The 15243-nt window shown below is 33.7% G+C and overlaps 1 protein-coding gene across 3 annotated transcripts in view; it reads left to right on the forward strand.

The window, feature by feature from the left end:
* grh (grainy head) overlaps positions 1 to 15243 on the forward strand; it is a 91275-nt gene that overhangs the window by 40075 nt on the left and 35957 nt on the right. For all 3 annotated transcript variants that reach the window (XM_090102847.1, XM_090102846.1, XM_090102845.1), the window contains exon 3: positions 6601 to 6801. In XM_090102847.1, the coding sequence (XP_089958973.1) occupies positions 6601 to 6801 (201 nt within the window). The remainder of the gene's footprint in view (positions 1 to 6600; positions 6802 to 15243) is intronic.

Here is a 15243-nt window from a genome sequence, read left to right on the forward strand (position 1 = left end):
TATATAGATACCTGCCAGCCACAACCTGTTCCAATTCGCACTGCACAATGCGTGCTACGATAGCGCTCCGCATTGTGCGCCGGCAAAAGCGACATCGTTCTTAAATTTATATCTTCATGCTTATTTTAAGTAGCTAAGTCACATGATATTTCCAACGACGTTTTTTATTTTCATTCTAAAGAATCCAATTCTAGAAGAATAAAATAATTTACATCAACTGATTTATTTGGGCGATAGTTTGCCAACCGGGTGGTATTATATAGATAGACGAGCTTTTGCACTTTTATACTGCACAAAACGTGAGGTTATAGTAATATATTCAGCGCTGAAACATGATGTTAACAAACTAACACTATGTATATGGAAGACAATGCATAATAATCCATACTAATATTATAAATGCGAAAGTAACTCTGTCTGTCTGTCTGTTACTCAATCACGCCTAAACTACTGAACCAATTTGCATGAAATTTGGTATGGAGATATTTTGATACCCTAGAAAGGACATAGGCTACCTTTTATTGCGAAATATGTACCACGGGCGAAGCCGGAGCGGACCTCTAGTATATGATAAATAAAAAAAAATGGTGGTTTAATTAATTATTATTTTATCAGAGTTACTAGAGTACAACTGTACAACATCTACCACCACACATAATTCATAGAGTATATTATTTTTATAAATATATTATTACTATCATCATTCAGTGCTACACTTGTTTTTTTATTAAAGGTTTACTCTTCTTAATATCGCTTTTGGATTTGTCATGTGAACTACAGAGAATATATTAGATAATAATTTTGAGTTAATTATCTAAGTATGTATGATAAATTACAATTTATGCATTTAATTTTAAGTTATAGACCACACACGTATTTGTAAATTAAGAAAGTGACAAAACGGAAATTATTTATACAGGTAGGTAATGAATAATGATTTAGTAAGAAGCTTGCGCTGTAGGCGATATTCATATGTGTATATTATTTCACCCAAAATTTGATACTAGTCACTGCTCACCACAGAAGCTATTTGTCATAATAAATGTTTTAATGGGGAGATCGTATTTAGTAGGAGTAAGGTTCTAAACTAAAAATAACAAAGAAATAAATCTTTGGATACACAATTTTCTTTAAACTTTACTTAACTAAGTAAAAATGTTATGTTATCATAAATAAAATAACCTACATATAAAACTAAATATTATCAGTAGATCATCAGAAGGAAATTATTATTTATTAAGATCTTGAGATAGTTGCTGTATCGAATGATTATTACCGATGCTATGTGTTTTTTGTCATGTTTGTATGAACGGCAGCTAAAGATAATTTTAAAATGATTTGTGATAAACGTCTGGGAGTTTTTATAAAGCTTGCTCGCAGCATAATTGGAACGGAGTGTCTGAACACAGTGTAAGGAAAAATAGAGAATTCACTTCACTCACACACTCAATTTATTATTTTGGTACAAAATTTTGTATCTTAACTACTGACATTGACCATTGTACATATTTTGCGAAAACGGAAGTCTATAAATATACATCTTAATTAGATGATAAACAAATGTTGTTCTTATAGTTCGTCTATTATTATAAACATATACCTAATAGCAATCAATGATTATTAATAAAATTATTTATAATTATATAGGTACTAACGTCGTATCTCTTCACCAGCAATTACTTAGAACGGTCGTATTAAACCAAACCATAATATTTCCAATATAATAATGCATTTATGCCAAGTGTATTTTATTAAACTTTACATTCTAACAAATAATAACTTAATAATCACAGTATAGATACTGTAATTATAGTATTTATAACGAACATTTTTAAAATACTACATATCGGGATTACGACGATGATCTTTTTCAAATGTAGATAATGCATTCAAATTATAATGATTGCCATTCGATGTGGTAACTATTCATTTTTTTCATAATTCTCACAATACTATAGATACAACTCAAGGAGCTGTACAATGAACACCCAACGTATGCTCTACCGGGCAAGTTTTAAACTTTTCAATGAGATCACGACGTGTTCGCGACTCGTGTCAATCAACGGTCAACGATTTTAACAAAAAACTGTGAAAAGGAACAGTTCCTTTATTCAATTAATGTCCACGTCAAGTATCACATTTTCAATACAGTTAGTTAAGAGACAGCTCTATATATATTATGTGCTTATATTTATGAAGTTATGGCACTTGGTTTCCTCGAGTAGCTTTCTATTTATTTCTCATGTTTTTTTACAACCAAGCCATTACATTTGGTTTTGACTTCAATCAGCAAAGTGACAACGATTTAATTGCATTAAATACTACTAAAACATAATTGTGTTAGCTTTGTTATGTTTCCAACATAACTACCTAATAGAAATTATGCAGCCACGGTTGGCAAAACCAAGTACATGATACATATAATTATGTATGTCTATGTATCCAACGATCAACTGCGTGGGTGCATATTTCCAAGAAAACATTTCTTGATGACCGTATATAATACTGCTAAGAAAACAGAAGTAAGTAATAATGATACTAACCATACTTATACGGTGAAGATCTCCGTAAATGAATCATCGTATATGCGTGCCTCGTCAAAACACAAAAAGAGGTTTGTCGAAAATGTTACTCGTTTGGTTCATTCTGTCCTGAATGTAGCTCAGTCTGCACTCATCGTTTATTTATTTATACCTGTATAAAGAATTTTTGTTTTTTATACCATAACAGCGTGCGGCCAATGGTAGCCGCAATTCGAGACAATGAATTCTTTAATTGACAAAATGCAGCTATGTGACATTCCATTCTGTATCCTTAGTTATACTGTGGGAATACTGATATATATTTATCTATAATTTTCTACCCTAATGTATCAAAATCATTAATTGGTCAATTAATTAATTGGGATCCGATAATTCAATTTATTTATTACAGGCAAAAAATCTATGGTTTGGTATTATTAATAAACTAGATTTCCGCCCGCGGCTACGCCCGCGTTTTCAAAGGAAAACCCGCACAGTTCCCGTTCCCGTGGTATTTCCGGGATAAAACCTATTCTATGTGTTAATCCAAGTTACCCTCTATATGTGTGCTAAATTTCAATGTAATCGGTTCAGTAGTTTTTACGTGAAAGAGTAACAAACATCTATACATCCATACATCCATACATCCATACTTACAAACTTTCGCCTTTATAATAGTATTAAGATATACCTAGATAATATTTATATAAATAATTAGAATTTATTAATTACTTATTTTGTGTATAATCAATCCTTTCATAATTAATAATATTTAGTAATGTATTTTCGTACTAAGCACCTTATCACTATGATTGTAATGATATAAGTGTAATAAATGAGTCATTAGCTGGGCTCATACAAGTTTCTCTTATCATAGATGATAATGCGTGCGTGATAGGAGCCGCTCCCTGCACTTTCCCTGCGCCTGCACCTGCCGGGTGAGCGAGGTGAAGCTGCATAGCCAGTTCCATAGCAAGTGTACGATTCGTTATATCTCTTAAGGTATTACGCATCGTGATTTTACATGTAGCATTGAGTAGATACTCGACATCATAATTAAATAATTTTTAGCTATTCCCGTATCTTATATTTGCGTATTTTTTCATTTCTTCTTTCATTATTTCTTTTTATCAACTATTTTTATTTTGATTGTATTTATGGTGGAAATCTGCCCGTATCTTGACCGATATCAAAGCTTTTCAAGCAAAAGCAAACTATGTACGTATGTAACTTGTAGGTTGGTAGATAATTGAAAAGTTTATCGATAGATCGATTTAATTTCATCATAGTGTAATTGGTGGTTTAGTGATAATTAAAGTGTGTCGGAGTCTGGTTGCATTTTAATTAAAGATTAATAACGAAGCGGTCGAGGGAGGGGAACGACCGCAGAGGATAAGCACGCCAGGCGGGCGCACGCAACCCTACGAGACGTGCGTGCCGCTCCGTTACGACACCTACACCAAATTTTTCCACATGCCCGAACAGCCGAGATAAGCTACGGACGACGCCAACGTGTTATTTATTAACGAACCGAATGATCGATAGTTGGACGCGACACCGGACGTGGACGCGGACGAGTGCCTTTCGAAACACGCCGCCAATGCTGACACTTCGCTGTACGTTCCATGCGACCTCAGATAAATGTGACTCACAGTTAATTGACTTTAAATCTATATTTTGTATAAGACTTTGACATTACATTTCGTGCCGCCGTTCTAAAGTTTCAAAAATTCTGTTTTATCATTGTTAAATGTTTCGTAATCGTAACACCAAGAACAAAGCTGTCTGAAACTGTCGTGAATAAATAGGCGCATCGAATGCTTTGTTTGAGTTTCAGAAATATCTCCAACCCTTTGCTTGATACCATCCGTTCCGCTCTAGCATACGTCACGTCTTCGTGACAGCTGCGCGCCGTACTTTCTAATCGCTCCATTCAATAGTCAGAACCAAACAAACATACGACGAGTAGGCAAATTGCGAAACGGCTCAAATGTCTCGAACAATTGACAATAAAGAAAAGAGTAATCAATTAATTATTTATAGAGGCGCGATTCGACAGCGCTTTGTTAGAGAGATTGCTCAAATTGTTTGTCCTAAATTCTTCCGATTCCACGCCGTTTGTGGACATAGGCGTAGTAGGTGAAAAAACGGTAGTGTGTTTACGTTCGCAAATAAACGTGTTAGAAGAGACCGATCGGAAATTCGAGGTTCAGGTGCGCAGGGCAGGTTAGACCAGTCCCGATGGCCTCGCAAGGACCCCAGCAAACCTGTTAGATTCTTGCACGATTTTTACGTGAGCACCTACCGGAATTACATTCACGTGGTGCACCCAGTTGCCAGTTAACTTGTCAAATGACTCACGTTTCGGTTGGTTAACACCAGAAGCTAGATTTACTAGATTCTGATCAAATAATGCATATTGTGTTATTTTGATACACTTAATATATTATTACACAATATCAATTTATTAAAGGATATTATCACGAAATCACTTAATAGTGAAACTGTTTGACATATGTCTTATCAAAACACGTAACCACAACAATAGCGTAAGATAATCACATATACATGTCTGTGATAATCACAGTATGTATATCGGAAAGAGCTTTATTCATATATTTTTTTATGGTAGACGGTTGATTCTATGATACAAGTGGCAAGTAATATAGGTACCTACTTGAAGTGTTATTAGAATGTTTGGACCATATACATAATTTTATTTGGATTGTAACGTTATTGTTTAGTTTTTGTTGTGATAACTTATGACCTCCTGAGATATTAATAAACCACCAGGAACAGGAATCAGGTAGAACTACGATCCGGTCAAACTCGTCCGACGCGTGCTTCCAACATTTTTTATTTATTTGTCTGCATCGTCGTATACCGCTGGGCGTGACGTCAGGCGACCTAAACTGGTTGCGAGGGAACAGGGATTTGCTTCGTATCCTTCCGGTTCTGCAAGTGGTTTGGACCTGTTCTACATTCAGGTTGAGCGGCACCAGGTGACCCTGCCCACGTGACGTATGTGCAATACACGAATGCTATTGCAAAACGCCAAAATCTTCGCTAGACCTGATTTCGAATTAGACGTATACCTACCAACCGGCATATCGTCTAATGTATTGGAGCGTTTATTTGGTCATACATGTTTTTGCTTATTTGACGTAGCTACCCAACACTAGAAAAACCTCTTATGAAGTAAATACATGAACAGGACCTAGCTGAACAACTTAGTTTGCAACGTCCAAATCATGCCGATAACTGGTTTGCTCAATTGGACACTTGGTTTGCTGACTCACCTCACGATGTACGCAACAATTAGTATGTTGTATCGTCACATTATGCGATGACGACTGCAGATGGTTACAATCAAAGGTCAGTATCCGTACCGAAATGGTCACACCTAATAACTGGTTCGTAACTTGTAGTCGGTCAGTCGTAAAACTACAGACTGGGTGTACGGGTATTTCACGTCGTGCTTCTTCATTGATTCTATAGACTCAATGAAAAATGACCTCATAATGCTGCCTACTCAGAATGCTGGTTTTTAAAACGTCATAATAACAGGTTGAAGTATGTACAAGAATATTATGATGTCTCGTTTAATACGTAGAGATCAATGCGCGACATTATAATTAAATTAGTCTATTTCTGTAGACGAATGCGACGATGCTATTTTTGCAATTGCAAATAAAATTAAATGATTTTTACATACACGTCTAAACTCTGTCACGGTCCGGCGCAAATAATATCTTATATATATAAAATTCTCGTGTCACAATGTTAGTCTGCACTCTGCATACTCCTCCGAAACGGGTGGACCGATTCTCATGAAATTTTCTGTGCATATCGGGTAAGTCTGAGAATCGGCCAACATCTATTTTTCATATGTACCACGGGCGAAGCCGGGGCGGACCGCTAGTAGTCTATAAAATGCTCCACTGTACCACATGAATTATAAATAAAAATCCCTTACCGCTTTTGTTCCTTTCGTAATAATATTATAAGCAAATACTTAAACAATTAATTTTTTATTTACACATAGACGGTTATCTAAATCAAACGATTTTTTCAATAGACGGCGTAAAGAAGTGATGGAGGTGAGCGGGGACTCCTGGCGAGCGTACTACACTACAGGCCCTGAACACCCCCTGAGCGCCGCCACCTCCGCAGTCCTAGGGGTAGACGACCAGCAGCCGCAGTCCCTCGTCACTGATTACTACAAGCTTCCTCCGCTAGCTCAAGACACTCATCTTAGTCTCCATAAGGAAGTATGGCCGTAAGTATAAATAATGTTATGAGAAATATTTTTTAAGAAAAAAAAATCATTTCAAATTAAATAATTATTTCTTTATCTTAGTCTTAAAACGCTTGAAACAAAAAAATATCATAAATATATTTTAATGTGCCAACATACGTAAGTAGATATCATATTTATTTTAACGTAGATATATTGTGTTTGTATACCTATTGCTATTATTTTGAATTCTATAAACAATCAATTTTGATAATTGAACGTGATATAACTTTATCTTGAATTGTTTAACATGAAGATCTATAGAATAAAAATCAATATTCGATTCTCACGGCGTAGCTATCTCTACACTTCAAACGTTCGTGTCTTGACGATATTATCATTATAATCGACGAATATCGAGGCACTTTGAATACGAGAATGAATTCGCGTAAAATTTATATGTAAACTATGATAATTTTCGCTTTTGTGCAGGTAAGTGTAGTACAGTTTTTATAGGTGTAACGTGCGTTTGCAGAGTCTCACGGTTGACTACACAGAGACACAGGCCGCGTGGCTTCCGGCCCTTAGGAAAGGTGTAAGAATAACAAATAATAAAAATGATAATGTTCCACTCAATAAATCATAAGCCCTCATTTGAATACCTATGGCGAGATTAACGAAATAAGAGTTTGCAACTGCAAGACCGTCTTATCCCCTCAGACGCGTATATCATGTTCAAAATTTACATATTTTTGCAGTTCGATATGTTATTTTATCACATGCTATATCTTTTTTATTTACCCTGTTGTTATTTAAGAGTTATGTTGCACTGTTACCTCACATAAATGTTCTGTATTTTTTTATCATTTACGTATTTACAAAAATCAATCTAATAGTTACCCACACTATATTTCTTATTAATTTATTTCTCCTAACATTTACAAAGTACTTCATATTCAGCTATTTTAATTAACTTTCCATTCTGTTGATAATTTTTAATGCGAAGAAAACTCTTATAAACTTAAATATTAAAAGAATGCGAGTTTAAACAATGACCGTAAATGTTTGGGCTGATAGTGATAATGCATTCAACGGGATTCCCATAGAAACGCGACCCCGATCAAATTATCCTCGCTCTTTCAAAGTGGTTGTTAACAGCATCCTTTGAAAGCAACACAAAAATGAGCAAACGCCATGACACATTCTAAAAGAAGGGAGTGCATAATGTTAAATGCATATTTGTATACTAAATTTTATTCTTTTATTAACATTTTATTATACACTATAAACACATTTTATAAAGTTTAACTAATTCTAATGCAAGAAAATGTTAAATATCCAACGCTCCATTATGACCATTATGAAATCGTTTTATATGACAATATCAAAATAAGCTTACCTGGGTTTTTCGCATAAAACTTTAACGATCGCATAAAAATCGACATCGTCAATATCGCATATAAAATTCCAAATGAATGTGAAGTCGAAATAAAAATTGTTCAGTTTGTCATTTATGTGGTGTTTAAAATGCATTTCTTACATTAGTTTCTGCTTATCATCTCCGCCATTGTACGGGAGTGCATAAATACAAATAATGACAAGAGACGGATGTGGCTGGAAGCGGCTCACATTGACAAGGACGCCCAGGACTTGTCTGAGCTTATTGTCGGCACGCGTCCCACGCGCCCACTCCGGAGCATAACTATTTCTCATTCATACATTCAAAATTATAACGAATGCCCAACTCGCCCGCACCCATCCGTGCCTAGTGTCGCCGCTCGCGTTTGTATGCTAATCCGCTATATAGTTCAGTGCCAGAGCATCGTCAGCCTCAGAGCTCGGTATTTGTTGTCTAAATCACCCATGATAATATTTGAATTGAATACACGTTACGTGTAGAATTTAACTAGTTCATGTAGATTATGTCTGTGAGCTTCGTAGGCGTAGACGTTTCGTAAAAGCATTGCGTATCGCTTGAGCTACACAAATAGTATGGCTATTAAGAGAAAACAGCAGCCATAACCATTAATAGCTGTCGCTGACTCGAGCTAGTATGAAGATTAGCATAGAAACGCGCGCCAGGATGGCTTCAGGAGGGCCGCGACCTCGAGACCCTCAGTTATCCTCATTTACATCTAATAAATAAAATCTGTGACGTTCAACACTGCAATATAATGTTTATTATATCTACCTATCTATCAGTTCCCCACAACTATTTAATAATGGTATGAACACGTTGGTATAGGAACGTCCCTACTTCATAGCATAAGGGTCGCTTACAATTATTAAATTTTAATTAACTTGTACGTACCACCTATAATTAATGAAAGATATGCATTGTCGTCTTATTCATTAAATTTCAAAATAGTTAAATTATATAGTAATCGAAACTGCTGACGATCTGTCTTAATATTTATTTTTAATATTATCTTTAAAATTATTATACGACTGAAAGTAGACTCCAATGTCATGATAAGGAAAACTAACATATACCTAGTAAGTATTTTTTCGTGACAGAAGCAATCTAACACCGATAATACGTTTAAAATAAAAAGTGCGAAGTAACGAATTGCGTAGCAAAAAGCAATGTCGCGGTTGCACTAACAAAACCTCGGGAGCTGGAACCGTGTGACCCATTTAGGCCTGAAACCGGTTTCCTCTTGAAGATATCTTTGTATTGTCACTAACATAGCAGTTAATACCATTCAGCTCCCCTGGAAACACTCGACCCCTTGTAAAGATAATACGTAAAAAGATAGCAACATGGTGATGTCCCTGGCAAACGGCGGTCATCACGTAGCGAAATATGAAATCGGGGCTTGACCATTCTTTAACGATCCTTTATACTTATAATATTACTTGCTATTCAAAGTACAAGCTTAAGAAATCCAATTCTTGTTACCGTTAGTCACTATGCTATCAAATTAGTCCCGACAGCTGCAATATTTTTATTCAAATATTACAAAAGCATATACATATCTATATATCTATAAGTAAGTAATGAAAATTATGAAAATATAACATTTTAAAACCGAGTAACTACGCAATCAAATGTTTATTTTTAATGGCTTGGACAAATGGCGAAATGTTTTCAATTAAAGCTTTTGATAATGTATTAGTTCCGTGAGAAAAGTAGCAATAAACCTACATTCTGTCGAATGATATATTCAAATAGAATGGAATTACGTTACTCACATCCGCTGCAAGCGCCGTCTTCATCTCGCTTTATCGTTCGATAGATTCTTATCTATTCGTCAAACGACGTATAAACTGTCGTCGCCTTTGATTTTTATCGTCATTATAACAAACCCAGGTTTAACTTCTTATCTTTTGAAGTAGCAAAGGGAATCATCATTTTCGTAAGACCCAGAATGTACATACCTAACTCAGAGTTTAGGTATGTAGAAGCTACATGTTAAATTGAAGTACTTAGACTTTTGAAATATAAACATTTTATGCAGATATACCTACTTACCTACAACAAACAATTCTGAAAAATGTTTTCGTGAATGAATATGAGATAAGTAATTAATTATGAATTATGAAGTGGAAAAGTTTTTGTTTGAATGCATAACAAAGTCATGTAGCGGCTTTATATATTTTGGATAGCTGAATGAAACAACGGATTGACAACCTCTTTATATTGCAGCCAATTACCAACTAAAGTACAAGTGACAATACATATTAATGTAACATGATACATGACCCAATAAGTAAACTATATTGTGCTGACGCGACGGCACAAGTCATATTTTTATAATTAACTTAAAGTTTTCGTACGTTTCATTGCTGTCGGTTGTATACATATTTAAAATTGATTTGTTTAGATTTAAATGGATCGAATGAAACAAGGAGTGATGCCTGACTTTGTAAATGCAAGTACATATACATATAATACGAGACATAGTATGTAGGTACGTCTCATAAGTCATACTTGAATACATATTATTGCTTATGAGTATTGCCTATTTAATAGGTATGTCCACAGTCGTTATATAAACCCTTGCAAGTGGGTCGTGCCTATTTTTAGATTTCACTATCTTCAAGATTAAATTTATTAATCACTTAAACCTCGGTTAACGTCTGAAAACGACATTTAACCTATAACTCGAACATGCTTTACGCATTTATTATAACTGTAAATGTACTACTATTAACCACTCTCGTCGTAAATTTGAGTTATTTCTTCCTGTGAAATTAAATCATAATTAATCCAAGAAAGAAAATATCATAAGATTACTTAAATTAATTTAACAGGATAATCTTTATTTTAATTAACTTAAATTCTTAAAATTTTCTGTCACAATGCTTACATATCCATTGAGAAATGAGTAGGTACCTACCTATAATTCTTTCAACGTTCGTACCTATTCGTTTGACGTGGGGTGCTCTGCCCTGTCCCTTATGACTCAAATGCTGCGTTATTGAAGTTCCTTCATGTGTGAAAGGGTGTTAAGTAAACATTGCAAATAATTATAAAGGCGATTGCATCCGAGATATATGAGTACGGTCCCGATTATTCATTCATAGAAAATTTGATATTTGCATTCGAAAAGTAGATGAAGCTGCGAAGAGAAAACATTCTTACATTTTATTACAAACAGTGTTATGCTAATTCTGTGCAACATGACACTGATATCAGATTAAAGGTATATCTTAGATGAGATAAATACATTCTCCGTGAGAAAGTATGATTAAGTGTTTCTTTATCCACTTTGATATTTTACTGAACTTAGTATTAATTCAACTAGTAGGTACCTACCGTTGATAAAATGATGTACCACCTACTACTCAATACTCTTAACTCTACTTACTCTATAGTCTCTACATAAAATTAAAACTTGAATAGAGTTATTGGTTCGCTTGCTTACCTACTAACTTACTTTGGTATTTTTTTGTACAGTTTGTTATTTTTCTTGTACCTAGATACTATATTAAGTCAGACTAAAAGAAAATTAATTTGGTCTCTACAATCAATATCATAGTACTAAAATTGCCACTAAGACTTACACAATCATAAGATAGAGCATTTGAAAGATATTGTTAAGGGCTCAGCTGTCGACACAAGGCTCTCTATTGGCGCTTACAATGAACGACAAGCAAACAAAGCATTGTACTCAATGCAAATGAATAACGATCTAAAGTTTGCCACCTCGCCGTAGGCGCTACCCAGATTAACTTCAACTTAATTTACATGTTTTACAAAACATTCAGTTGTGTTTATACTTAAATAATGTCAAAACATAGCTTTCATTTCGGCATAAATTTTGCTTCAATTGTGGTGTGTGTGGTGGCGATAAATATTTCATTAAGTCGAACTGAATCTTATCAGTTGTAAGATTTCACACTCGCCGTGTTTTGCTCACAAATCGTATGCATAAATCGTAAAGAATGAGCGATGGCAGAATTGCAATCGGACACAGGCGGTTGGATCGCAGCTCGCGGGAGGTCGCGCATCACGCTCGAATCGGACGCATGAAATAGTGCCACGAGGGGTTCTTATCTAAAATAAACATCTGAGCGCCAATGAAACATGCCTTCAATTATCATAAATCGGCGTGTACTGACACTGGCCGACGAAAGCCGCGCCCCGCGCCGCGAAGATGACCAAGCTTACATATTATATTATGCGAACAAATCAAGTAAATTTAATGTTACTGCTGCCGCATTATTAGTAATAGTCTTAAATGTTGAGTGTTCGACAACAGCAATGTTTTATGGGTGATTTATTCAAAATGAGTATCCTGTAGCTAAGTTGGAAACCGAAGGAAGACATAATTAATTTCATTAGAATATAGCTTTTAATCATATTCATTTGCATATTTTGTAACTCATTTATAGAATATATTTCTAAGAAAATTTGCCAATTTTACCAAAGTCGACTTATTGGCTGATATATAGAAGTATTATTTTACTATGAACGCATTTACATTAATTTACAATAATAAAACTATTTTATTGATTGTAATAAACTGTTTATATATATAAAAAATATTTTTAGTCCACTTTATATATTTAATTTCCCAGAAACACTCGAATATACATCTACTTTGAAATATGAGAAAATTTAGTTGGTAGATAATTGGGTGTTTGTAGAGTTACTGGTTAATTGGTAAATAGTAAATACCATGGTTCCAAGATGGTTCCTAACTTTAAAGCACATGTACCTAAAGTGTAGTAGTATATACAATCAAAAATTGTTAGCTTAATCAAATATTATATTGGGTAGAAAGGTACAACAAATGTTGGGTTTATGGTTATGGTGAACAAACATATTCTTCATACTTACTTGAAGAAATTATATTTAGCGATAACCTATATGTGATGAATAACGATATGTGATGAAGAAAATAAGAATAAAATTGCGCAATTAAATACACAACGTATGGACACAGCGCGTACACGTAGGTACACCGTACACGTAGGTACACGTAGGTATCTAGGTATACCTACGTTACAACCGAACTTTTATTTTCAGAATCGTTTCAGCAGGCAAAAGTTAAAAATTTTATTCAGTTCAGTCAGTTATCTCATCTTTTAGGTTTTGGAGGTTACTAGTTATAAAATATGTTGATAGTCCAGGAGGAATCGGCGCATGAGTACCGAAAACTATTCCACCTCAATTTTTTTACGTGATCCTCTTCAAATTGCCCTACTGATGATATAAATGCATGTTGCCATGGGGCAACCCGGTGCCATATTGTTTAAACCGAAATTGTTTAAACAATTGCAAGGAATTGTTATTTTTCAACCGGACAAATTTTTTTTATATTTTTTATCGAAATACCAATAAAAAAGGTCCAATTACTTTTCACGATAAAGTTAATATTTTCAAAGATATGAATTTTTTAAGGTTTGAAAAATCTCAAATTTGGGTACTTTCGACCCATGAAAAATATATTTAAAAAAAAAATAATATATAAGTAATATTTTTTTTTCAATTCTCTATACAATAGTTAATAATATTGTTAATAGAGATTTAAGAAAATTTCATTGTTTATATCTGTTTTTTAATTGTTAACTTCGCGCGCTCACAAGTACGCGCCGCTTACCTTTAAGTATCGCCGTCTCTCTCTTACTCATGCGCTGCATCGGCCTCTCTGTGTCTTGAATCATTATTTATCATTTATCTTAAAAACTATCAACTTTATCAAGATTTCTAAAGAGAGCAATCTTATTAATAATTAAATTGTCTACAATTTGTTTCTTATATATTTTTTTCTGAAATCAATTTTTTTAAAGTTATTTAAGCATAAATTGAAACATGTAATTAAAATTACTTTTTTGTCAGTTTATATTACTTTTTTGTTATTGAAACAGCAAGTAAGGTAAAAGACCCAGTTATTGACACTGGCCTAGTTGTTTGACACTCGCAATTTGATTTTAATTAAAAGAATGAAATGTTCTCAAAAAACCAAAGATCTTAAAATTTTTAATTCAAAAATTATATTTATTAATTTATTAGAATTGATTTGTTTTTTTTTTAACTAAAATAAAATTTAAAGTGTCAATAACTAGGTCTTTTACCTTATTAATTACATTGAATAACTTCTTCAAACGAAAGTTATAGATGGAGAAGTATGAAATAATAAAACAAGATTTAAAAATAAGTATTTATTTATTATCAATATTATTTTTATATATTATATTCTTACAGTCTTCTGAATCACAACCACATAGAAGTATGCAACTTATATTATTTGTGAGCGCGCGAAGTTAACAATTAAAAAACAGATATAAACAATGAAATTTTCTTAAATCTCTATTAACAATATTATTAACTATTGTATAGAGAATTGAAAAAAAAATATTACTTATATATTATTTTTTTTTTAAATATATTTTTCATGGGTCGAAAGTACCCAAATTTGAGATTTTTCAAACCTTAAAAAATTCATATCTTTGAAAATATTAACTTTATCGTGAAAAGTAATTGGACCTTTTTTATTGGTATTTCGATAAAAAATATAAAAAAAATTTGTCCGGTTGAAAAATAACAATTCCTTGCAATTGTTTAAACAATTTCGGTTTAAACAATATGGCACCGGGTTGCCCCATGGCAACATGCATTTATATCATCAGTAGGGCAATTTGAAGAGGATCACGTAAAAAAATTGAGGTGGAATAGTTTTCGGTACTCATGCGCCGATTCCTCCTGGACTATGAGTGTTGCACAATGGTTACCTACCTACATCATCCTATTGCACGCAAATAACAATTCGTCCTATTGGTGAATATTGACAGAAATACCTTTTTTTATTTAATAAAGTTTAACATTGTTTTATTTGACTAGGACAATTTGGTTTGGATTGGGTGTCATGGGGCATCTCTCCGTGGGTCCACGCCTGGGTAGGTGGGTCAAGGTACCTATTTGGTTTTTGAAGTTTGATTAGGTATACTATGGAAATTTAACTAAAACTCTATTTGATGAAAACTATCACGTTACATTTATATAACTTATTCATAAGTTAGGAAACCTAAAAA

The sequence above is a fragment of the Colias eurytheme genome, chromosome 6, assembly GCF_061535395.1.
Source record: "Colias eurytheme isolate Ceu_HAF_F1 chromosome 6, ilColEury1 Martin Lab GWU primary, whole genome shotgun sequence".
Lineage (NCBI taxonomy): Eukaryota > Metazoa > Arthropoda > Insecta > Lepidoptera > Pieridae > Colias > Colias eurytheme.